Source organism: Plectrocnemia conspersa, unplaced genomic scaffold (assembly GCF_051122295.1).
Source record: "Plectrocnemia conspersa isolate PC_06_02 unplaced genomic scaffold, ASM5112229v1 ptg000006l, whole genome shotgun sequence".
Taxonomy (NCBI): Eukaryota; Metazoa; Arthropoda; class Insecta; order Trichoptera; family Polycentropodidae; genus Plectrocnemia; species Plectrocnemia conspersa.
In genome coordinates this window covers 11,649,047-11,676,647 of record NW_028277170.1, presented here as the reverse complement: position 1 = coordinate 11,676,647, position 27,601 = coordinate 11,649,047, and the positions used below count along the sequence as shown (strand labels likewise).

Sequence of the window (27,601 nt, the reverse complement as noted above, 5' to 3'; positions counted from 1 at the left end):
CAAATTATCGAGTAAAGGCGACTCAGCTTCAAGATCCAGAAGCTCATATGCTGGTACGCAGTAAATAGCATAACTATGTAAGTATAAGAATGCCATTGTTGATCTAAAAAAATTTAGAAACTAGTGAGCAAATCACATGTCAAAAAAGTATATGTATAAAAAGCTATTATTTATTTTAAATTAAATAAAACTACTCACAATGGATTGATAAACACTGGCAGATAAACAATTAGTAGATAATTTTTGCCTATAAAAAGGCAGCATATTGAATAAATTATACATATTGGTGTTAATTGCCGAGCAAAATGCATTCAATTACACTAATTTTGAGTGGATTTTTTATCCCTATATTTATAATCTGTCCTGCAACTGCAGAGAGTGAGTATATTTAATTTGGTTTTACATATGTATGTATATTATTTTATTCCTCATTTGTATTTTTTTAGAAAACATTTTTTGTTTAAACTATGTGGATGATGGATTAATATACTATAATAGTGGGTTTGCAGAAATGTGTACCCATGTAGTATTTGAATATAGAGATGACCCTACATATTCACTAGAAAATTCAAGTTACAAAACACAAATATTACTATTTTAATATTTAAATATATATTTATTTTTAATTTAATCTATACAACAATTTCTTTATTAATTATTTAGGTAAACTTGAAACATTGAAAAATGTAAGGGCTCCTGAAATAAAGCAAAAAATGTTTATTTATTTTAGAGATTCTGTGGAAAAGATAATTGTAAGTGTATAATGATTAAATGACATAATTTGCACTCATCATAATAATTTTTGCAAAATTAAGGTTACTTTTTTATTTTATAAAGCATATAAAAATCGACGGAAAGAATTTTTTTTTAAAATAACTTTTTTATAAGAGGAAACACTTCAATGAAATCCTTTTATATATAAATGCCATTCTGAAATATTTCTTAGCTATTTTTTTAAACAACTCAAAGAAAATACAAATTTTGATAAGCCCTTTCAACTATTTTTAAATCTAGTAGTTTTAAAGGTAATTTCTTATAATTATTTATATGATATTCTTAAATATTTCCAACATCCTCAAATAATTTAAGGCAACTATTATCTTATGAAGCAAACAAAAATCGATTGAAACCTTTTTTTTCCTACGATATTCTAAAATATTTCTGAGCTGTTTCTATCTAAGGAAAAGCAATTTAATAAAATCCCTTTAAATGTAAATTTTAAATGCTCCATCATATAATATAATAATTATGTAACAAAACAACTTATCGACAAAGCCCCTTTAACTTTTTATTATTCTAGTAATTTCTTAAAATTATTAATATTATATTTTATTACTTGCTGGCTACCTTAAATTGCGCAAGCGTTTATCTGTTTTTCTATAAACTAAGTAGGTAATATTAGAAGCATTGTGAAAACTTCTCAAGTCAAATTCCTAATAAATAAATCAAATCAAACCAAATATTACAATGTTATTTTAAATTTACTTTATAATATAAAAGTAAATAAAAATAATATCATCATTAAAAAACACTGAGTAGACTCTATAAACATAATTTTATCACTGGTCCTATAATAATTACATTTTTAGTGTATCTGTATTTATGTACTGATATAATATAATAATTACAATTGAATAAAGTTGAGAATCATTATTAATTTGTAATACCTAAATTAATTTTCAGGTCGAAAAAGTAATGGATATACAGCTTTTGAGCAAAAACATAGTAAAATTTTGCATTGAAAACGATTTGAATGGAGTTCAGATACTTTTCTTTGATCATGAAGATTTTTTACCGTTTTTTTTTGAATTGCATAAAGAGGTGAAAGAAAAGAAGTTGCTTCTAACACTGTTTGTTTATAACACTGTTTTGAAAAAATTATATGACAAGATTCCAAATATTAACATGTAAGCAAATATTATAATGTTTATTAAGCATATTTTTCGTATTATTAAAGTCTTTCATTTTAAGATTTGTGGACTATTTTGCTGTTGAAATAAGCGTAGCAGGTGATCATGGGCGCACATCTTTAGTACCAGATTTACCGTCTGTACAATACCTCCTTAAAACCCTTTATTTAATGGACATTTTGAATTATAAAATAGTGTATGTTTTGAACACATTTGGTTTGCAATATGAGTTAGAGAACAAAAATTTAACTCATTTAGGAGCTCCAGGATATAGATTTAATTCCTTGATGCCGTTTAAGGAGGTATTATAGCTTAATAATATACATTCTATATATATATTATATCGTGCTACTAAATATAATACACAATATTAAATTTTTCAGACATGCTGGTTATATTTTAGTTGGGTTTCATTTTGGGACAGTGATGGGTCTGTACCTTACGCTTCTAAAGACAATAGATGGATTTCTTACGATGATGCGAGATCGATCCAAATAAAGGTTCGATATTTAATACAGCATAACATTGACAACGTTATGATCGATATGATGGGTGACGATATATACGGCGAATGTAATGATGGAAAATATCCGTTGCTTCATTATTTAAATGAAATTATGTTCGACGAATGGTTTAAATTAACAACAACGGAAACTCCATCAACAGGCGAAGTGACATTGACACCGAAAGTATTTTGTAAAGCTAATACTGGATATGTGATTGATCTGAAAGATAACAATCATTTCTATTACTGCATTAAATTTCCAAACGGAACGTACCAAAGTCGTCGGTTTTACTGTCCTCGCGGAGTGCTCTTTGATGAGAAACTTCTCAAATGCAATTATGCATACATATTTGGCAAGGCAGAGCCTTAATAATATCTATTTATTTTATGTGAATTATATAAACACAAAATATAATCAAATATACCTAATTTGCTTTATATTATATATTATTTTAAATTAACTTGTATTAAAAAGTTTACTATCGTGCATTATAAATTTTAAATAGTACAAGGCAAACATATTAACTGACATAAATGTAAAAAAATGTATACGTTATTTTATGTATTTTAATCTTTATGTATACATTATTTTAAGATTTTTGAAAATAAAATATTATTGATAATATATCTGTTTGTTTTTCTAATGTGCTTGTCATTGAAGCCTTTATTTATTTGATCGGACGACGTAAATATTGACTTAAACCTACACAGCTAGTGAGATAATTCGCCAATTTGCATTTTTAAGATAAATGCGGAGTTAGATCTCTAAACAAGATATTTTTCAAGTCGATTAAAGAGATTTTGCGATTAGTCGGTATTTTCAGTTATATGTGTATGTAATTCATTATTGTATTTGACAAATTTTATTTTAATTATAGTTATAATGCATGGATTTTTATTTGCAAGACAACTGGGTCGATTTGCATAATGGGTGGGTTGCAAAATATCTTTAAAAATATTAATAATAACAACGGCTATCAAATGAGCTAAAAACGTAACATGTTTAAAAGTAAGCTATAAATATAGATGAAAAAAGAAGAGAAGAAACAGACTTTCTCGATTCTTGAATATACAAAATTAGTCATTTAAAAATACTAATATTTAGAAGTAGATCTTTTGTAGTCTTTTAAGATGTGGTGTTACCAGAGAATGCTGAAGATCTCCTGGAAGGAACACGTGAGAAACAAACCAGTTCTCTAAGTGCGTCACAAAAATAGAGGTTCTTCATTTTTTATTTATATTACCTACAAGTACAATGATTTTTATTCCAATTTTCAAGTTTTTATAGCATGACCATAAATATACAAAAGAATAAAATAAAACCAATTAAATTAATTAAGTATTACATAATTTAAGATTATACAAGTTTATTATTGATACAAAATTACCTGAAATATAAAATACTCTCTTATTGAACTTATTATAATTATTTTTATGGCATTATATAAATGTATTTAATATACATTTTAACAAGGTATAAGTATTTTCATACTCTGAGTGCCAAATTTTCTGTTTTTATTTTGATTTAATAAAATCTCGCCTTTTTTAATGATATTATGAATTGTGATTTGCGGTAATAAGGTAAATAATAGAGTAAAGTATGTGTAAAGATTTATTTCATAAACAATAACTTACATAATTAGTAAATCGCTCTCATTATTGAGAAAGTTACGCATACAGCTTAATACATACATATTTTTAAATTGCATATGAAACTAGAATATTGTCTACTAAAACTATAAATTTATGTATAGTATAAGAGTAGGCAGGGGTGAGTATATCCTATTTTTTGAAAAACAATATCATTTTTTATATAATGTTTTTTCGCATGAGGAATATCAAAAAGTTTTTTGGGTATAACATCACCTATAAAAATAATACTTTTAATAACTTAATGTGCAGTTTAATTCCAAATCCACTCTCAGACTCTTATACCCTATTCAAAAGAATTTTTACATCACCTGATAAAATTATTACGATCAAATTGTAAAAGATATTACATATGTAAATGTAAAGAATTTATGAATTCGTATTAAAAAATATTATAAAGTAGGTTATTACTTATTGGTTCTCGTTGTAGGCGCATTTTCTTTAACTTTGCAACTATCTCAGACTATTCTATATGCAATAACAATATTTTTGCTTATTATTTATATACTAAATATCTATATTTGAAGTATATAGAAAAAAAGAAAAGGAAATAATATGTAGCGACTTTTAAGGCAATTGTATAATTTAATAAATTGATTTAAGGTGCTCACGCTGTCCTTATGCATATTAATAATTATATTAACAATATTTAAAAGTATTAATAGGCAAAAAGTACATGCGTCCCTAAAAAAAACACAAAACAAATTGATTTACACAATTGAGTAAAAATAGATAACCAAAAAACAAACAAACAGAAATAACACTTTTATAAATAACCTCAAAAATAATTAGATTAAACATTATAATAAATACACCGGTAAGAAAAAGTAAAAATAAAATTGTTATTCAACAGTCAATTTTGTTCGGAAAGTAAATTTAGGGAAACAAAGAAATTCTAATATGAGTTTAACTTAGCGAACTATGACATATTTTTTTTATATTTCTCTTTAATAATCACAGACAATTTATTTAACTACGTACAATATTTATATTATTTCATAATGAATATATAGCGGTCATCGATTGACATGTCGTAAATATAAAATTACATTAGTCAATTATTGCTAGTCAGCAGTTGAAAACATATACATACACACATATGTATGTATATACTACAAATGTATACATACATATCAGCTAAGTTACTTTTATCATTATTGCAGAAAACAATTTAATAAGGCAGCTAATCTTTGAGGTTATTTTTACACTCGTAATATATATTTGTACAAACTGGACAATAGACGAACTTATGCGCAAGTCCGGCCCAGACAATCATCATTAAATTAAATATATGTATATATATATTCATTCTATTTATTGAATCACTAAACACAATATCGACAAGAAATCATACACAAGGATTTATTAATTTGAGATTTGAACTAGTTATTCTTAATATAGGCAACTATTGCTGTGTTTTCAATATATGCATACGTAAGTATAATATGTACGACTCCTCCTCCGATCCCATTAGATTATACAACTATGGCAAAATCTCTACTCCCGCTTCGTGGTCCGTTTGACCCGAATCCGAAAATCTTCTCGTATTATGTCGTCACTTACATTTCACTAACAAGTAATTTAATAAACACTATAAAAATAAACGATTCATCATCGTACTTATTGATGTCGCCGTGCATTGATTAACTTTCTTTCATGATACTAAAACACATTGTATATAATTTAATTTTAAAATAAATACATAAAAATAGTGATTAGAATTGAATTTTTTCTAGTTCTATATAAAATTTGTGTCGTTGTATTGTTGAAGAAACGACAAAACACTCATCAAACGATGATATTTGCAATAATAGCTAATATATTCTTTTTCAGTATTTTACACATTTTGGTTACTTAAATATCTCAGATGCTGTTTAAAAAAAGTCACGAGTGAATAGTTTTTACATAAGGTTATATGTTTTGAAGCTATTAACATATTGTAAATTAGGGGTATTAGAAAAAGAATTAACAGTTGAACAAAATTATTTAATACTGTGGAAAAAAACCCTATTGTATATTTTCTTACTAAAAAGCACAACTATTTAGAATATCGGTAACTCTTATTATCGGAAGCCACAAGAGTGAGCAGAATAAGCATTCAACATCTTGAAAATGTTGCAAAGAAGCTCTTGGCGACTAAGTGAAATAACAAAATTTTATGTGAAAACTTGTTAATTGTAATGGAATATTGGTATAAACACTAAAAGACATTTTATAGGTCATTTCGGTTGATCACTTTAACTAAGCTACACCCCTAACTTCGCGAAGAACTTAATTGCTACATAATCTTTTAGTAAAGATTTTTAAGTACCCCTAAAATAAAAATATAGTAAATTACCATGATTATCAGCAGTGCGCGCACATGCGTTCAGATTAGATATGACAATAAATTAAAATAAAAAACCTTTGGAGACGTTTGCATACGTCGTCATCACACTAATTGATTTCATATATACTAGCAAAATTTTGGTCGTTCTCTTCGCTAAAGCTGAGCGTGTCCTCGTAATCTGTGACCTCCTGCGCCAATTCGATAGAAGACGGTCCGTCGTCTTGTTGGTTGCATGGCAGTGGCGCATCATGAACTTTGAGTATGCTCGCAGCAAGGTCCTTTTCAAAGTTGGGCTCACTCGTTTCTAGCTCGTGATTGCCGTTAACAGTGACTTCGTCGCCCATCTCCACTGCGTTAAGTGTGGAGTTGTCGGTCAGCGTGCTGGACAGGCCCAACGCGCTGTCATGGTCACTGTTGGCGCTTTCAATTTCAGACTCGATGACGGTTCTCAGCGAGCGAATCGCTTCGCCCTGTGGCCGCAACACCAGGTACTGTAGCAAGTCAGACAGCGATATTATTCCTATGACGCAGTCATTTTCGTCCACCACCACCAGCCTGTGAACCTGAAAAATTTGAAAATTTAGTGTAGTGTTTTCCAATAAAATAAATCTAATTGTGTTGGAATTGTTATGCTATTTGAAAACTTAGATATAATATATAAGTTCAGAAGATTCTCAGACAAATATTCCATGTGGGTGAGAACTTTCTCATATCCATGATAAGCAAACGCTCATTGACTCACAACTCACGTAGCAATTTTATCAGTAGAACTCAAACTCAGAAGACTTGCGATCTTAATCATAGATTTGCGTTTGTCATACATAGAGTTCTTAAATATTTATTTTTAACTATTCGAATATTCAATAGTAAATGATAAAATATTTTAATATTCGAATACATTTTTTAAGTTATGAAAAATTGATAAATACAGTTTATATAATGAATAGAGGTTCATACACATAATTCTATGTTAAAAAATCAATAAAAAAAGCAAGTCTAGGCCTTAGTTTTAATTATACCTAAAAAACTACAACTCAGTAAGCTTAAAATATAGTATCGTAATGAATTATTAAAAATTAAACATTATTCATATTGATTCTAAAGAGATTCAAATTCAATACCAGCCATTGAGAAAGTCCACAGCTGCACAATATTAGCTCGGAAATATTAATAATTTCTGGAATTTCGTTAATTACAATGTGTTTTTTGTTGCATTATTTTGTTTTTCAGCTAATATTTGTTATAAATAACATAAAGATAATAAGGTAAATTTCTCAAAACAAAAAAGGATTCATTTGGAGTGAATGCAGCGGTACATCAAAGAAAAAAATTTAATACCTGCATAACATTGTTTCAGAGTATTGAGAAGTTATGGGACTAATGAACATGTCAATGTTGGATTATTAATTGGTTACAATATGCATTTTGTGCTAAGTTTACATTTTTCATCCATCCATTTAAATATTTATTTTGGAATTAAATTTTTGCTTTGTTACTTGATCTCATTTGATAACTATTATTATGAAATAATAACAAATTTTGATTTCTCCCTAATCTATACGCTTCATATATTTGTTATTTTATATGCAAAACGTTTCTATTATCCCAGATTTTTTGATATGATGGCTGGAGTAGTGATTTAACGAACCAATTGCAATTGCATCAAAAGAAAAAATATATTAGGAATGGTCGAATTTCTTTAGAACACAAAATAATTCTGAATGCATTTAGCAAATAAATGAAAATGGGAGCAATATTATATCATACCTCGGCTCTGACGATTCTCTCCATGACATTGAACAAAGTTTCGTCCAATGTGCATTTTTGTACACCCTCAAACCACTCGTTACGATGGGAATTTGCCTGCTTTAAAGTTACATCTAAGTCATTGTAAGTCTTTTCGGCAGCTAGGTTCTGAAAATAACGTTAAAAGTACATTGTTAAATTGAATCCAGAATAGTCAAAACAACTGATTATACTCACAATAACGTCAAACTTTGCATATATGTCTTTCAGTTTTCCATCAGTATCCACGATCGGAAGCGCCGACACCCGTCTGTTGACAAACTTTCTAAGGGCATCTATGATGGTTGTCTCCTCGTCGGCTTTCTCGATGTTTTCGAATGTTCCAATGTTCAAATCTCTCAGTTTTTGATTCATGTAGGCCGGCCTTGGTAAGTCGTTGATCTGAAATATTAAAATGACACGTTGATATAGCTTAAAATATTGCGATACTAGTCTCTTGACTTGGTAACATACATAGAGGAACAGGAATCTAAGGATGCGTTTGTGTGTCAGAATGTACAGAACGTTTCCGGTTGTCGTGTCGATTACTGGCAGTCGATGGATGCGGTTTGTTATCAGCTGCTTTATCGCTTCATACAAGGAATCGTCAGGAGTGATGTAGACTAACGGCATAATACATCCCTTTAAATCATCTGAAAAAAGGTATTTATTTGAAAAACACATCCCAATGTGAATATATTCTTGAGTCAATATAAAAAAAATTGTTTATACTTCTCCAAGTTTCCAATTTGTGCTCCTCCAGTTCTTCCATCGTGACTTTGGCGCTCTTGTAATACTTTTGCAGTATTTTAATGAAGTCCGTGATCGTGAGCATGCCGACAAACTTCTGCTTCTTGGAGTCCCACAGCGGCGCCGCACGCACACCTTAAAAATTCACAATGAATCGCTCTCCTAATAGTACACGTATTTTACATTATGTTCACATTTTTCAAAATATATAGATTTTGAAAAAAGGGACGATTGTAATATTGTTTTGAAAATTCTACTTTAATCATCGCCGGTCGCAAACATTCATAAAAGGATCGCATAAGTACACTTTGTTGTATTGTCGCTCATTGCAAGTTTTTCGAATTGAAGCTTACCATTATAGACCAGGGCATAGAATGCTTTCTTGACGAGTAAGCCGGTGTCGAACACAACTAGCTTGGCAGATGTCGGGATCAAGTCGTAGCATTTGTGGAACATGAAGAATTTGACGAATATTTGAGATTCATCTTGCTCTGTAATAAAAAAAGTTGAGATTAGTTCTATGGCAGTCAAATTATTTTTTTATTCGATACATTATGAAAGATAGGATTCAGAAATTCTTTTGACAATTAAAAATCAATGGAGAACATATATAAAATAAAAATATATTGATATTACGGAATAACTGTGATAAATTAATAGTGGTTCATCTTTTTTCAGTAATATCAAGCTGGTTTACTCTATTTCTACTGTATTTTTACGGTTCGTAGATTATGAAAAAATACTTACTAAGCGATTACTACATATGCAGTTATGCGTAACTTGAAATTCAAGCATTTTTTTTTAAATTATCTGTTCAATCAGGGTTATCTAACAGTCTAAATAAACTAAAATACGTTCTGTCGAAAAAGAAAACTGAACATTATCAAACTTGTAAGATCCTGTGAATTTGCTTTATTGATAATAATAGATTGTACACTACGAATTTGTAAGTAATAATAAAAACGTGATATTTTCAATGTAAAAAAATATAGTAAATCAAAACAACTTCCTTTATATGTTCAATTTCCAACGATAAACAAATTTAAAATACAATTTTATTTTATTTAACCCAAGTATGAATATAAATGGCGCAATCGGTTGAAATCTGTCGACGTGAGATTTGAAGAATACAAACTTTTGTGCAATATTATAACTGTAATAAATTATTATATGGATCTTTTTACGTTATTCAATAGTGAATCATTAACGAAAAACACACATTTAAGGTGCTGTATCCAGTTGTATAGATTTTTCACCTATCCTATCGCAGCGAGGTGGCGAAAAACATTCCATTACCCCTAGATCACACGCAAAAGCTCGTATTGTTATAACGTTCTTTGCACGACTTTTATCAAACCATAATTGGATATTTATTTTTCTAGCTAACTTCTTGTTGACATTTTTACCTGCCACAACATGAATTCGTGTACAAATATATTTCAATTCTTAAGTTAACACTGCCCTGTTTAGGCGCGTAATAAATACACAATAAGAAACATAACTTAAAATTTAATGATAATTAAAGAAATTAATTATATTTATTTACAAACAGGTAAAATTCTGCACAGATCGATCTAAAAACTGACTAACAATCAGCAAATTGATAGGTACAACCTATTCATACTAATTTAAAAAATAATGAATTATTGCCCTTAACGTTAATTTATAGTTTAATCACTCAATAACAATAAAGATTCTACGTATGCGTCGGAGAAAGTAAAATACAATGCACAACACAATGTAATACATAATAAATTTACTCGTTAATCAATATACATGGACGAATTTACTTTTTTTAATTAGGAGCTTTAAATAATAATACGTAATTGCGTTAAAAAATTAAGACGATAATGCATCGTTACAGGAAAATCAAAATAAACATCTAGGAGCGCATTTATATCTGGAAAATGGGCATACATATGTATAAGACACAGGATCCCTATAAGGACGGACGCAAATAATCGAAAGTCTTCTAATCTAATATAATTAAAAGTAAAAAATCTTAAGATCTGATGGCAATTATGATTGATTGGTTGAGGTAAATGGTTAAAGGTGTTCGAAAAATAGCATTAGAATTAATATAGTTATTTACCACCCCTTGTTTATTATGATACAACATACTGTACACGACAACGGCCAAGCGCGACGCGTTTTATTCTTTTTTTGACCCTTAACAAGGTCGACCACTCGGTGAACTATTTCAGGAAGAGCTAATAGATCCGTTCTGATCGAGGTTAGAGGAACACGATATCGGAGGAGACGGGACCGTTAGGGATAGAAGGGGAGTGGAGGATGGACCTTTGCTGAGTATGTCGGCCAACCACGCCTTCCAGGCTCTGCTGACCGCCTCGAATTCCTTGATGAGGTCGATCGGATGGGTGTCGTCGTCGTCGAAGCGGACGCAACCGAGGGTTCTGAGGGTCGGATGGTCCGAGTAGTAGTGCAAGTGCGGAACGCGATCCACGCTGACGCAGACGAGCGTGGCCGCCGACCACGACTGCCGCCCGCCAAGGTACAGCAACATGGTACAGATTTAGATTGCCGGCCAAGGCAGAACGCAAAAGCGCAGAACGTGAGCAGAGTCATCTGGCGGACTCTCATTTGCGGCTGAAGTGGCAAACTTTCAGAATCTAAACACCTATCGGCAAGCCTCGAATCAATAGGAAAAATCGCTTAAACTTTATTAAGCTTGGTTTCGTATTCATCATCTAACACAAGACATAATAAAAATTACCAATTTATATGTAATATTATTTTGTGTAAAGGTACATTATTCTTTGTTACATTACGAGTACATTGACAATTCAAAAAGTGTGCAAATTTAGACGACAACGACTCGAAAATATTCACATCGGGATGTCTAGCGAGCAATTTCTGACCTTCAGTATGGTTTTGAGAAATTTAAGGCGGAAGAATCGGCAAGTTCTAATTTCATTCCAGTTGGTATGTTTAAAAAATGCAGCAAATCATTGCACATTATATTTTTATTTTTAAGCTATCGTTGAAAAAAAAATACCTTATGCCTGCACTACACTCTCTGGAAGTTATCCGAACCGAAGTTACAACTGAAGTCGGCCGAGACCACACAGTCGCAAATTTCATACGCCGTCCGGACGGCAGCTTCTGTAACGTACAGCCGGCATATTTGCGTGCGATTTAAAAATGTGCCAAATAATCGCAATTTTTAAATTGTCATATTATTAAAATTACGCTACTCATAATTATAAAAGTTTATGTGGGGCTCACCAATACAATATCAGTGAAAACTTTTCGGTCGTAAATATTCAATTTACGCTAAAGCTTTGTCTGCTTTTGCAAAATGCCACGAGGCATAAAAATGATACTTCAGAACATGAACATGAACACAACATCTGTGACTATCTTAGAATTTGTCACCATCGATTCTAAATAAGAATTCGTTATAGTGTGACATTTATATACACCGATCTAAGAAAATACATAAGGATATTCGAAACGATTTTTTTTAACAAAATCAAGTACCACTAATTATTTTTTAATTATTTCATTTTATATGAAAAAAATATAATAACGATATCTGTTAGAAGAATATACTATGCCTTCAAATATTCAAAGATGTCAGTAAGAATTTGTTGAAGTCCCTGATAAGCATGTGGTATTATAACTTGACCACGTGATCACGATGCGTGTTAACCATAGGACGCCTACGTATATACTGAAATTGAACCGAGTAACTCGTTCTATCTCAGTTTGCGAAAAACCATATCATTACCTCTCTCACTCTCGTCACTTAACACGCGAGAGAGCGGAAGGGGAAGTATCTCACCGCTCGCGCTCGAAAGAGCAGCTCTGACTTCGGTCCCTTTGCCGACAATTTTCGGAAGCGTACGAAGCTGCCCAATTCGACTGAATTACCCCCCCTTTACCTCCCGTTCTCGGTAGCCTTGGACAATTTTAGAGCGGGCAGAACCGAACTCGATCGAAGTAACCCACTATATTCTCCGTTTTTGGCCAACTTTGGCCAACTTCCAGAGAGTGTAGTTCAGGCATTAGAAACTTACGAAAGTTCCATACATAAAAAAGGAAACGAAGCAATGATTTATTTTATTTATTAGTATTCGAAATTATACTTTATACATTTGCTTCAAATCATATCAAAGGATACTTGTTTTTACGTATCGAGATCAGTAACAACGAATCTGCTGTTTTTAAAATATTGTGATGAAAAATCTTAGTATAGGCCTGGGGTGGCCAACCCGCGGCCAGCCTTGAACATTTTTCCGGCCCGTGAGATTCATCACACCTTTACAAAATATATTTATTTTATAATCGCCAATATACTTTGGACAATTTTTCTCTCTAAAAAATGTCTATAGTGTATCTAAATCTAATATGGGGATATATAATTTTATATATGGCCCGCTGAGTTATGATGCATTTCCAAAGTGGACTTTTATAAAATTTGTCTTGCTTAAATTCTTAAAAAAATGATTGGATATAATCGTAAACTTTTTAGAATCATCGGAATATATAACTAAGGAACATTAACACAAGCAAGTCGCTATAAGATAATGTAATAATATTGCAAGAAACTAGTTTTCACGTTCAATTTTTGGAATGAAATATGTATCACATACTTTTACACAATTATTGACGATAAGAGATTTATAAATAAATATCAGATTTTATTTTACGAGGCGCAACAAAAACTTTCGGGAGCTTCTCAGTTAGATAGTTCAAAGTTATAAAACGCGCATCGTCACTGTCAAAGCGTAACATTAGAAAGTTAAATACGAGTTATTGCGGAACCATCAAATTGACACATATGTATGTACACCAATATCGCTAAATAATAATATGACCATTTATACTGGATTTATCAGTATAATATTGTTTTTTTGTCATCCGCCTGGTAAACTGTGAGATGTAACCAATACACTTTTTTAAGTGTATTGGTTATTTGAATTAGTTTGTATAAACTATTTTGTTGATATACATATATCAACAATAAAAAATCGTTAGTTTTTTATTATATTAATGTGACCAGACGTTCTTCTTTGAAGACTGTCCTCCAAAAATGATATTTTTTTAGTGTCTTGCTTTGTTATTTTCAAAATCTAACGCACTCAAAAAATATAACGCACTCATGCATAACAACAATTGACACATTTACAGTATCAAACTACGATCGCATTATGTGTATTTACATAAATTCGATGTAACAATCATTGACGAATGACCTTTGAACGTACATATCAACAAATTACATTTCAAGAATCCATATCGTACGACACGAATTAAGCACGGTTCACACGCGTACATAGTAAAAATTGTATACGTGACCCAAACAGCTGTTCGAATTGTGTGAACCGGGCTTTAGGATGCGCTAGATGCATATAATAGTTCATCCACGCAATTAGTTACGTAGGTAAGACACTAAATACTGATACAACTAGTTTTATAATAATAAAAAAAACTTGCCGGTTAAATTGAAGGCTCTCATGTACACGTCGTGCATGTCCATGGTGACGGTAATTGGAATATTTGGCCAATGGCCAATCTGTCCCATGGTAGGGTGTAGATGAGTACGGTAAGATCAAGAGACGGTCGCCATGACGACGCTTCCCCGTCGATTCAATGGGAGACTGCATTACCGGCTGTGGGGTGCAACAACAGTCGACAACGACTGCCTCGACGCCATTTTGCTATGGCACTGACTGTGACCGAGGCATGGGGGAGCCGACGGACCGGTTGGATTTGTAGTATTGTAGTGGGGAAAACGATAACGTGTCTGTTGCTTTGTAACGGGCGCGACATCACGAGCTAATCCTTTATTTTATTTACTTTGGAGACCACCGGAAGTAGAAGGCGACCATTATAGTTGAAGAAGAACTGATACAGCAAATCGTAAAGATGACCGATTTGTTGATCGTCGATCGAAGACAAATGTACGAAAGAGAGAAGTCTAGTTCTTTGAATACATTACAAGAAGAGAAAATGTTGATGATTCAAACTTCGAGGAATATTCTCGTACAGTACATTTATAACAATTAAATAATATTTTCATGTTGTTGTCTGATGGCAATTTATAATCCCAGGTATAAATATTTTATAACAAGAGCATATTATCAAGACATTTTAATATCATAAATAATTTATTCTTGGTTCTAAACATGACTAAATTTATTTATGATTTTTTTAAAAATGTTCATAGATGTCTAAATATATGTAAATATAATATAAATATTAAAATAGTTTCATTTATAGTATAGCAACATAGCTATAAAATTATTCGCTCATAAAAATTTGAGAGAACAATATATTAAAAATAAATTATATTTTTTTATAGTTCAGTTGAAATTTTCTTTCATTTAATGAAATTTCGTGTTTTTCTTATTTTATTAATAATATATTGAATTAGCTTAATACAAAATAGGCCTGAGGCAATAGCCTTTTTTAATTTGAAATGATATAATCGATTCGATTGTACAAAATCGAACTTCTACCTATGCGCTATCATGACCATTTATTGAATCAACTATTTTTCTACTCCACCTTTCTCATCCGCCGAGGTAGTTTTCGTATTTGGTTTCTGGGCATCGATATTCATAAGTAAGAAAGGTGGAAATATTTGGGTTACGGAAAATAAATATTAGGTTGAATTTGCAGTCATTTGTGCAGAAAATTTCGACAAAAGAATGGGTATGTGCCAGCAAAGCCGTTGAGGCCATTTGCCCGATGTTATATTCCATAAATAATCCTATCCTATGTACTTTATGATTCAATAAAAAAAATAACAATCTAAAGACTAAAAAATGCGTTTTGAATTTAATTCAAATCTTGCGTTAATTTTGGGACATCCTTTATAAGATTCTCAATAAAATATTCGAATTATTCGCCCGCTTTTCAACTATATATTCGAAAATCTTAGACTGAAACAGTTTGTATATTTGAGCAGTTTGCTCTTTCAATATACCCGAGTGATTAGTGCCGCTCTCAAATCTATGGTCTTGATGCGCTTTTATTTTGCTTTTACGCCTACGAAAAACATTTGTGAGTAGAATGTTTAACGACGTGTCTACTATGGCTGAAATTCGCAAAATTCGTTCGTTTAACGAAACAAAATGTCTATTAACGTTAAACGCTAAATCTCAAAAACTTTTGTGAAGTTTGTCTTACGTTTTTATATTTATTATTTAAGACGCAAAGATAATATTTTAATCAGTTTAATAATTCGAACAAGGTTAATTTATGTTTAGTTATTTAATTTTTATGCAAATCTGCATAAAACAAACCCTATTATGGATCCGATCTTTATGTTTATCAAATTCGTTCCAAACATGATCAGCTATTGTAAAGTTCAACCCGCTTCAGAGACGATAAATCCTTCAGACGCAGACAAGGCCAAGGCTTCATGACTTGACGTATACATAAACATAAGTATACAAACTGTACGTGAACGTGACTCAATTTTTTTTAAATATAAATTATAAACTAAATTAGTTTGTCTTGTATAAAAAATAGGTCAGAACAAATCGAAACACAAAATACATAATAAAAAAAGTTATTCTAACAAATTTTATAAAAACTATCAACTATCAAGTAAACACATTTACAAGTACACATAAAAAATCTATCGTTATTGCCAGTTTTAAGCCAACTACAATAAGAGTGTAATATAAACCACGTTTATTGCATTTCAACTCTTTTTAAAAAGCAGATAGGAGGGCCGAATTATTTGACCACAAGGCAGCACTCTGAGCAATATAATTCTTTGGTTGACCACGACGCAAAGACAACGACCGGCGGCGCCTCGTTCGCAGATCTCATTCATACCATGCAATAACTATGTAACTATTATACCTAATACTTCAATAAGCAACTACTGCAGCAGTACAACCTGTGCCTAATTTCCACCCCTCACCATCTTTTTAGAAAGACATCGGTAAAACAATGAAATAGTTTAACTGTATATGACAGACTTATTCGGCGAAGTGGACTAGTGAAATGTTTTTGTTAAAGACTATCTACTGATTGTGATCATATTAGATTATTTGGAGGCAATTGCGTTCAAAAGCTGTTATGCAGCATATAAGAGAGATCAATAACTAAAATGGAGAAGAAAGAATGAGTCGCAAAGGATTCTAGAAAGAGACAGATGCTGATTGAACAACATAGCACTTGTGGTATCAAAGTTCCATCGCAGCGATGATGAAAGAATCAGAGATTCGATGATTGCTTAAATATCGATCTGGCGTTACTTTTGTCGTGAATTGATTGGTTACAAATATACGAAGAATAAATGGTACAAACAAAATTGTCTGCTACATATTAAATAATACATATAACCTCGCTGGTCTCTAGAATTTCGAAAGTGGTTCCCACGTTATTTGTTAACATTATTCGAAACGCATTGTTAACATTATTCGAAACGCACTATTTTCTAAATAATGTTTACTTGATTCGTTAACGTTTGTAAAAATTAAGCAATTTCACGGATTACTCCGATAAGTTGCTTGATATTAATCTAATATTTATTTTTCGACTAATCAAATAAAATGAATAATATGATATTCTTTAATACAAAATGATATTTGTTAATTGTAATGAAATAGTGAAAATTACTTTCATCAACATTAGAAATTCAACTAAGCTGCGTAAAATCTACGAGTATGTAATAGTACAGAAGCATTAAATTTAAAATGGAAATTTACGAAAATAATATATATAAGCAACAGAAAGTTTTCATCCAGTAAAACCACTTAAATTGCAATCTGTATAATATACATAACAAAAATACATATACCTGTGACAATTATTTTACCTGAACGAATCTTACTAATTTATTAAGTCATTGAATGTAACCATACTGTGAGACATGTATGAATATAAATATTATCTCCTAGCTGCTAGAATCTAGCAGTTTTAAAACCTAATGGGTGGATATTTTGTAGCAAAAGATCAGTAGTCCTGTTATGTTTTTGACAATAAATAATAATAAATATTATGATTCCCAATAAAAAGTTCAGACAAACGTTGCTTGGCAATATAAGCAGCCATGAAGATGAATGTATAATAAAATACTAGTATTCTAAAATCAGACATGCATATGAAATTTAAAAACGAAATCGATATATACTCATTCCTCGATTTACGCGGTAGATACGTTCCAGGAATTATCGCGTGAATCGAGGCATAGAACGAATATGTGATAAAATGATCGAATAGTATTCACGTGTACTTTTTAACGTTTCTTTAAATTATAAATTAAACGAGCAAAATTTTCAGCGACACGCATGCACTCCGAAAATCAACTACATGAGCAGTGGTAGAGGTTCCAGATGTAGGTCAAGTGCAAGGAGTGGGAGTAAGCCCCATGATGTAATCCATGCGCTACACTTATGGAAGCGAATATGTTTGATTTAGAGTATTTAAAAAAAATGTTTTTTCTTAATCCCTTAATCAAGGTATAAATATATAACAAATAGAAGTTTAAATCAATATTTTGAACATATATCAAAACTTCTAGTAAAAATGTACCTAACGAAGTGACATAATTTAAAATAACCCACATGTCAATTATAATTAAATCTGTATCTATTTAATCATGTTATCAAGATCGCACTCACTATTTAATGTTAAAGCTGTGGTAAAAGCTCACAGTGAACTATACAAGTTTAAAATTAAACGAGAAAGACTGTCACCACGCTTCTACCTTAAGCCCTTCAATTATACTTAACGTTAGTTTTGAAAGCCAGCTTATTATTTACATGTCACTCTTGGACTATTAAGATGTGAATTATTTATAGAGATGATTAATTAGTTTTGACCAAATGCTCGTAAAGTTATAATGAAAAACCTTGAAGAGTCTTTCCTCGGACGTTTTTAGACCTTAAGACCTTAACACGACACGGGCGTTTCCGCGTTTAAACCGCGCGAATGATATACGCAGTTAGTGTTATTATACATTTTTTATCTGCATTTAACATGTATATCGCGCAAATAACGCGAGATGACAGCGTTCTCGTATATCTGGTAAATAAAACTTCTTTTGCAACTTAATGAATGGATTATAGAAAATCAAAATTAACGATTGTTGTGTCACTACCGGCTTCACTTATCTGTTTAGATTTGATGTGCGTAATCTTAATGCGTCCTCAAGGTTGAAATAATTAGGGATTTTTTTATATATTGCGATGGCACAATGATACCTGGATGTAAAATAACCTACAATAGGTTAGTTATTATTATTTATATTATCATTATATAAAAAATATTTATTATTTAGTGTAATTTTAAGTTGATTAAAAGATAATTTATTACGGTGTCATATAGACTAAATGTTAATATCATGTCAGATTTGTAAACATTGACACTAGTAGACTAATCATGTTTACATAAACTGTGAATGATAATATAGGATTTTATAACCTAATTCGCCTCACTGTCCCCATCTGTTATTAAATCAATAGGCGATTGCTTTTTGCGGTTATCCAAATTTACTCAGCAGGTGCTGCCCAGATGAAAATCAAAATACAAAAACGAAAATAGCCTTTCTATTTTATCACTTTATGTTAAAAATAGATTGAAACAAAGCATATTGTGTTAGTTCAATTGTACATTATAGACCATAAAATACTGACGTCCGATATAAATTAGAATTAGAACAAATTTTACTTCGGGTTAAGATTTTTTAATTAATTCCAATTATAATGATCTTATTAGGTTTTCCTGTGTTATTAAGTGACTCATTTGTATTTTTATATGAACAACAATTAATGATTAACGCAATGGTAATAAAATGTGATAAACTTACCCAGATCAGCAACGTCGACGTTTCTCAGGAATGGCGTCACAACGGGTAGCTGAAATTAAAAAGAATCAAAAATAAACAAGCAGTACAATATAACAAAAATACGAATACAAAATACATTTTAATCTCTTTATTATTAGTAAGAATATAAAATAAAACGTTTATATTTATAATTTAAGAAAAAGTAAAATAAAGTTCTACAATTTAAGCGGAAAAAAAAACAATAAATTAAGTGATAATTTGAGAATATTTCATTGGAGAACAGGAATTATTGATGTGTTTTATGTGTGCTTTGGTATTTTTTGCTGGTATTTAAATTTAAGGTTGTTTTTATCGTAGTCACCGATACATGAGATTAGTGGGTTAGTGTGGTTTTGCGAGATATTTTTATGCTTGAACTACACTCTCTGGAAGTTGTCCGAACCGAAGTTCAACTGAAGTCGGCCGAGGTCGCCGACTTCCGAGTAGCGGCCACACTGCCACAAATTTCATATGCCGTCCGGACGTCGGCCATGAATGACGTCTGCATGGCGTCTGCTGGCATAGCAATCGAAAAATATGCTAAATAATCGCAATTTTAAAATTGTCACATTATTAAAATTACGCTACTGATAATTATAAAAGTTTGTGTGGGCACTCACCAATACAAAATCAGTGAAAACTTTTCAGTCGTAAATATTCAATTTACGCAAAATCTTTGTCGGCTTTTGCAAAATACCATAGGGCATAAAAATGATACTTCAGAATACGAACACCACATCTGTGACTATCCTAGAATTTGTCGCCATCGATTCTAAATAAGAATTCGTTATGGTGTGACATTTATATACACCGATCTAGGAAAATACGTAAGGATATACGAAACGATTTTTTTTTAAACAAAATCAAGTGCCACTAATTATTTTTTAATTATTTAATTTTATATGAAAAAAAAATATAATAACGACATCTGTTAGAAGAATATACAATCAAAAATATAATTAAGCCCTTTTGGTGCCCTAAAATATTCAAAGATGTCAGTAAGAGTCTGTTGAAGTCCCCAATAAACATGTGGTATTATAATTTGACCACGTGACCACGATGCAGCGCTCGTCATGCGTGTTGACCATAGGACGCCTACGCGCATACTGAAATTGAACCGAGTTACTCGTTCTATCTCAGCTTAGTGCAGGCATTATAATATTTTCTGGTATGAAAATGACAACGTTATTTAATTGTTGGTATTTGAAGAATAATATGCATGTTTTAAGATTAGTATAAAAATGTGTATTATATATTATTTTTATAGTTTTTTTTTATTATATAATTTAGAAAAAAAATAGTATTACTGGTGTTACTCTACATTGGACAGGCATATATAATAAAAAAAATATATATTTCGCTTTTTCTATTAAATATCATTTTAAGGTCCGCAATGGAAGAAAGCCTTTAGAGCTAAGTTCCGAAATATGTTTATTATTTAAGCCAGTCCAGGTGCAGGTATTTAAAGCTTGTTTTCTATTTTACGTTATAACCCTCTTCACTTAGAGAGGTGGTGATAAAGTTTGTCTACGTTTTGTGAAAATAATTGTTTAGGTTTTAATTCGGTTGATTTTAATTTTCCGCCTTTTAAAATATTTATTAAATATTTCAAAAAATGTTTGTAATTTGATCGCGATCGGTTTAAGACCGTAAGCACTAGTTGTCAGCGTACATAGATAAAAATTGCTTCTACTTTTTAAGGTATTAGCGTATTTAGCGTATCAGATAGTCAGGAGGTTTTGTTTTTGTTTATTTTATAAATTAAATCGTCATGCCATACTGTGTCGAAAGCTTTTTCTATATCTATCATTAAAAGTTCCGTATTTTTTGTATATTAAAATTAGCGCATTTAACTAAAAACAGAATTTATATTAATATACCGAAATAATTTAAAACAAAAACAAATATATGGTTAAGCGAAAATATGAATAGGTTGTTGTTTAATTACCGCTTAAATACTATTAATAACAGCTACCGCGTAAACGTCAACTCCAGCCATCATATTAATATGCCAAATGGGATGAAAAATGGTGGAATACTGCTTTCATTTCATTATTATGATCATTGAGGGCATTCGTAGAAGACGTAGATTAAAATTTACAACATTATACACGCGGCAAACTAAACGAACTTGAAGATTCTCATTAAGCGCCTTAAGATTATTATTTCTGACAAGTTTCCTCTCTTGCTATACAAGTGGCATTAAAAATACTAAGAAATGTATTTCAGCACAGTGGTTTCTCGTGAGTCAATAATAATGCGCGAAGTCAGTGTAAAAGGTTAACAGCGCAACGACGCAATAATGCATTCACCAGTCGAAATTTGTGTAAATTGATCAAATTATATAGAAAAAACTCTTTATGATTAGCCGGATCAAAAAAATAATTAAATAAGTGTCTTTCGAGAAGTACTGCGTGCGTAAACAGCGATATGAACGAGCAATTAGCGGTGCTCTCAAAATTATCGTCAATTTGTCTTTGCAACTTGCTCAATTCAAGACGGCGAAAGGAACGCTCAATGAAATAAACAAATTAAATCGTATTCATATTAATAGAAAGATCTCCAGTATCAGGTAGCAAAACATATATAAAAACGTCCTGCTACAAATCAATACTTTGAAGATGGGTACGGGGATGTTTTTCAGGTAAATATAAAGTTTAAATCTATATAATATACACTAAGATATTCGTAAATCGTATCTTACTGTAACATTTTACTGATTTAACAAGTGGTTTTGATGCGACAGTGAGATATACACATATAATCTGCAATACCACACAAGTTAAAATCTTTCCACTTCCGTTTATAAAAGTAAGTTGAATGTATATTAGATTATATTAATATAAATAAAACCCATATACTATTGAATACACATATCATTTACTTTATATAGCTTCAAGTTTTCAAACTTGTTTCAATTAAATTTCATAAAAAATATTTAAATATCTAAAAACGCTATATTCAGTAATAAATAATAATCATTATGGAGCACATATGTGCCATATTATTTATATAGTATGTTACGAAGGGTTCCATTATTTTAATCATCCATAAGCACCGTCGAAAAACTACTCTTTGTTTGGAAAGGACGCACGCTAGATAGTAATGACTCTTCGACTTCCAAGACCTGCCATTTTAACTCCAACGCCTGATAGCATATACATTTCTATAAATATGTGGTAATTTATATATGTTTATTAAATAAATTAATCTCAGCTTTTCCATCTATTTGAATGCAAAGTCATACCGATCCAAAAATACCATAATTAAAAATGAGCTCTCCAAATTCATATTGATCTATTGATTTATTAATTTATTACAAATCTGATCATCATGACTTTATACAAAATATATAAAAAAACATTTTAGGTGTATTTATACCGCCGGAAAAACATTGGTGGCACACAGATGAACATAGATATAATTAATATACGGAATATAAATATAATTACATCTGATATAAAGACAATTTTAGCACAGTATATTCAAAACAAATTATATTCCTTTCTAAGCGTATTGATCTCTCAAGAGTAAATCGATGTATTCATAGTGAATTTTATTAATATAATATGTATGTATATAAATAAAAAATATATTAAACATGGCAAATAAACAAAATATGGCAATAACAATACGAAATACGTATTTACGTGGAAGTACCATTAAAAAAACAAAACAACAATGTTAAGGTAAAATCGTTGTTTAAATTATATTACAAAAAAAAAACACAAATATAACGGAAAAATAATCTAAAAAAAGTCTAAAATTGGATACTTAAATTATGTATGAATCTCTTATCATGTAAGTTTTAAGCGTTTTTTTTTTTAATATCTTAAAACATTTAATTTTTTGTCCCAAGTCTACTTAATTTAAAGTTTGTAAATATTTTTACTATGAAATTCATTAGTGTTATTATTATGGTATTAATAATTTGATTTACATTAACCCAGAATATTTCATTCAAGAACATTGCATCAATTTAGTCGACAATAACTCAGTCCAATGACCGAAAGTTCGACCGGTCACGGTCGATGATTCATATATTAAATTTATTCATTAGATTGCATTGGATTTATACTATTGCATTTTCTGAACTAAATTGATCATTGCTGCAATCGTATATGTAGTACATGTTATAGGGCGACCGAAGTACAGCTTTTTTTTCATATTTTCCTAGTAAGGTTCGATCTATTATATTTAGATACTGCTTATGCTATTGCAGTTTTACTTAAGCTAGCTCAACTAGTCTCATAATAAATATTATTATTAACCGAGTAAAATAATTTGGTGCAGCAAACAAAAACAAACGTCTGTAAATATGAATCTATTTTATTAAATTGAGAGCATATTTTGAATCATAAAACAACACTTAAAAATGTATTTTTAAAATGGCAGAAGAACATGTACATTTGTTTATCTCGTGTCTTTTTAATAAGACAAAAGCAAACATAAAAAATATAATACTACGAGATTTTTTAGGACTTAAAAAATCAGCTGTCTTAAAAAAATGCCGTAGTAAGACTATGTCAACAGTACTAAGAAATACGAGGAAGTTTGCAAAATTTAATATACTTGCTCATGTATCTTGTAATGAATGAGAAATATGAAAAACTATATTTTAAATCAGGAGTGTTCACCTCGCGGCACGCGTATCAATTTAGAAATATTATTATTATTTTTAGCACGATTTCTAAACTGTAACTAAATAAAACTGGTGAAATATAAATGATTTAAAAAAGCGCTTCATTAAAAAAAAAACGACTATTTTTTGTTAAAAAATAAAGAATTATGTTTCTTAAGCAAAAAATAATAATTGAAAGGCAATATGTTTATTTTCTTTCAAAATTTAATAAATTGCAAGAAATGTATAAAAAATTAACACAGATTTGGAAAAAAATATTTCGAAAAATAACTTTTCAAATTTAATTTCCAAACAAATCAAATTTATTAATATCTTGAAAGCATCTCTATATCCTTAAATAAGTCAGATATTGATATCAGTATGTTATTGTATTTTGTGTAAAAAGTAAACTTGTAATCCATTCATGGATAATATGGGTTAAACTGTAATCAAAAATAGTGATTCAATTTTATATGCCATTGACAATATTTTTTTGGGATGCGGCTTATAATATTCAAAAGATATAACACCCCAATTTAAAATACTGTCAGTGTAAAATAAAATGGAAATTTTTCTGTAATAAACATAATAAGTATACACTACTCGGCCAGCAGTCTCTGAAAATACAAGCATATTTTCACTACGCGTTCAATTAAATTTCAATTTTAAAATTCCAATATTATTGAATATTTTTAAGCAATAAATATTATAAACAAATCGCCAAAGTTGAGAAGTGGCCTTTTAATTGGAAAAAACAAACAGTGACCTTGCTAACGTCGATTGAAAAACTATAACAATTGATCCACTATCTATCGATACGAATATCGGCGCTATTAGATAAACCTGACACTGCAGTTCAGAGCAAATAATAATAATAATAAAAAACGTCACATCTAGATACCAGCGACAGTTTCCTGATGATCTCCGACTTGGGGTCGAGCGCGTACTTGGTGATGTTTTGCACGTGTGACCTTTTCATATCCAATTGGGTGACTGGAGTCGAAAATTTTCTCACGCGTACGCCCGACACATCGAGCCAGCCCTTGATCGTGGGGAGCGACTCCCTCGGTCGCAACGCCTTGGGGCTGTTGGGCGACGAGTCGGCCTTTATCACGACGATTTGGGGCGTCGGTTTCTTCGGCGGGTTGGGCGACTCTTCATCCGACCAGAACTCTTTCGGCGTTTCCGAGGCCTTCATATACATGGTGGGCACTGATAGTTTTCTTCCGGGCGTTCCGGAGCGGCGGCTCCGGGGCTTGCTTTTGTCCGGGGTGGACATCTTGCGTGAAATTCGGCTCTGTGTGGGGCCCTTGCTCTGCCGCGAAGGCTGACTCATCGCCCAGGAGTTGATGACCCCGGTCAACTCCTGGACCATGGCTTCGGGTATCATGGTGGCGGATTATCAGAGCAGCACTTCTGGACGGCGACCATGTCGCGCAGTAGACGGATTACGATAGCGCGCTATCGGTGGATATCGGAGCAAATTATATGCGATTGCTTACCGCACAGATGGCGCGATTGTAAAGTGTCCGAACCGAAAGCGATAATAGCACGCGGTGAGAAACGTACAGTAAATATTCAGAGCGAATAACACCGAGTTTGATGATTCGCGAGTGGTCATGTATCAAACGGCATATGTCCAAATCTGAAAAAAAAACCTCTGGACATTACGGGGACTATTATCGTGATCTGTAATTATCGTAGTTATGGTGATTTACTGCGCGAGTATACAAATAAGAACCCCACAGTGTCCAAACTAAATTTTTTGGAATAACCAGAAGTCACAGGAAGCCAAATCAGGTGAATGCGGAGGGTGCTGAGAACTTTATTGTCCAAGAATTCGTGTACAATCTTCACTTTGTGCGCTGATGCATTATCATGCAACAAAACCAACTGCCATGGGCTCGGTATTCTGGTCGAACTCGATAAATTATGGCCCACAAGCGATTCAGATCAATTGGCACAGATTCTTTGTGAATCACATCATTTGAATAAAAAAAACGGTGAGCAAAGACTTGGCTCTTCTGCATGCGCGCTTTCGTCTTTCCTTCCAAATTTCTTTGTGAGTTGCTCATACTGTTATTGTAATAACACCACATCTCATCATTACAGTGCTTGAAATGCATTCCGGGTCCAATATCAGCCGTTCATTAGTCAGAGTGTGCGATACGAAGCGGTCTTCAAATCTTCGGTCAAAATGCGGTAGGCAGTGCTTTTAAGGATGGCACAGATGTTCTCCCAGACACACAGCGATCGGAACGAAGAATTTCCTTCACCTTCTCAATGTTTCTTTCGATGTGAGACTTTTTTGGCGGCGGTGCGTGTTCATTGTCTTCAAGGTCTGCACGACCATCAAGAAGTCAGCCAAACAACTTTAAGCCCATTGAACGTACTGGACATTTACTACATACACTTCCGTGACCATCAGCAACTAAATCACGTCTATCTACCCGTCCAGGTTGTCTCTCGTGACGACATATGCAGGCTATGCAGGTGCGAAAGCCGGGCTAGGTAATATCCGGCCGCTCATGGGCTGAAGCTCCTGAGCCTGATGCGACCGTAGGAGGGCGTGGCCACAAGGACCTTCCACTACATACACTTTGCGCATCATTTCGTACGTTTCGGTGGTATTTTTGCCGAGTTTAAGACAAAATTAAAAAATTTTCATGTTGATTTCTCGACCGACAGCAAAAATGTACTCTTATATTTTTGACATAACTCATGAATACACAAACCATACATATAACCCTCGACTATCTGCTACGGTTAAAACGCTCACCTGAGAAGTAGAAGCTATGTTTTTTTCACTAGATAATGACCAAACGATGCCGCGTAAAATTCCAGCTGTAGTACTTTGCTCGGGCTGTTTCTCTTTATTTTGTTTACAAGATATTTCGAAATTAAAAAAATAAACGTTTATTTATGTACGTTTAACATACAGTTATTTAATAAATCCTAACTGTCTTAAACCAATCGCGAACAAATTACAAAAGTCTTTTGAAAACTTAAATACATATTTCGAGAGAATATATATAAATTTAGCGTAACATACCTGGGATAACTTTTAAAATCAAGCTTAACTTTAATAAACTCATTTAAGAATTTCGCTCTAAATGGCTAACCGATATTTAATAGAAATAACGCCTTTAACTAATAATCAGACCTATTTTAGCATATACTGGTCCGGTGTAAAACACCGGTAATACTATTTTTTATAAATTGTAAGTCATAGATGCAA

At 31.6% G+C, this 27,601-nt stretch overlaps 1 protein-coding gene and 1 long non-coding RNA gene across 15 annotated transcripts in view; one reads left to right on the top strand and one right to left on the bottom strand.

The window, feature by feature from the left end:
• Positions 1 to 300: 300 nt before the first annotated feature.
• Positions 301 to 2,433, top strand: LOC148234238 (uncharacterized). The gene is made up of 6 exons (XR_015810050.1): positions 301 to 378; positions 447 to 572; positions 664 to 752; positions 1,684 to 1,907; positions 1,972 to 2,212; positions 2,294 to 2,433. It is a non-coding gene; the product is annotated as an uncharacterized LOC148234238 (long non-coding RNA).
• A 1,581-nt stretch (positions 2,434 to 4,014) lies between these two features.
• LOC148234236 (5'-AMP-activated protein kinase subunit gamma-1-like) overlaps positions 4,015 to 27,601 on the bottom strand; it is a 175,614-nt gene continuing 152,027 nt past the window's right edge. For 12 of the 14 annotated variants that reach the window (XM_088188128.1, XM_088188129.1, XM_088188127.1 and 9 more), the window contains 7 exons: positions 19,725 to 19,773; positions 9,283 to 9,420; positions 8,912 to 9,064; positions 8,654 to 8,832; positions 8,378 to 8,581; positions 8,162 to 8,308; positions 4,015 to 6,957 (listed from right to left, as the gene is read on the bottom strand). In XM_088188128.1, coding sequence (XP_088044254.1) covers positions 6,502 to 6,957; positions 8,162 to 8,308; positions 8,378 to 8,581; positions 8,654 to 8,832; positions 8,912 to 9,064; positions 9,283 to 9,420; positions 19,725 to 19,773 — 1,326 coding nt within the window. In that variant the 3' untranslated portion in view covers positions 4,015 to 6,501. Of the gene's footprint in view, positions 6,958 to 8,161; positions 8,309 to 8,377; positions 8,582 to 8,653; positions 8,833 to 8,911; positions 9,065 to 9,282; positions 9,421 to 11,227; positions 11,458 to 14,389; positions 14,628 to 19,724; positions 19,774 to 27,601 lie in introns of those variants that run through there. The other 2 variants (XM_088188136.1, XM_088188135.1) reach the window with 2 other exon arrangements.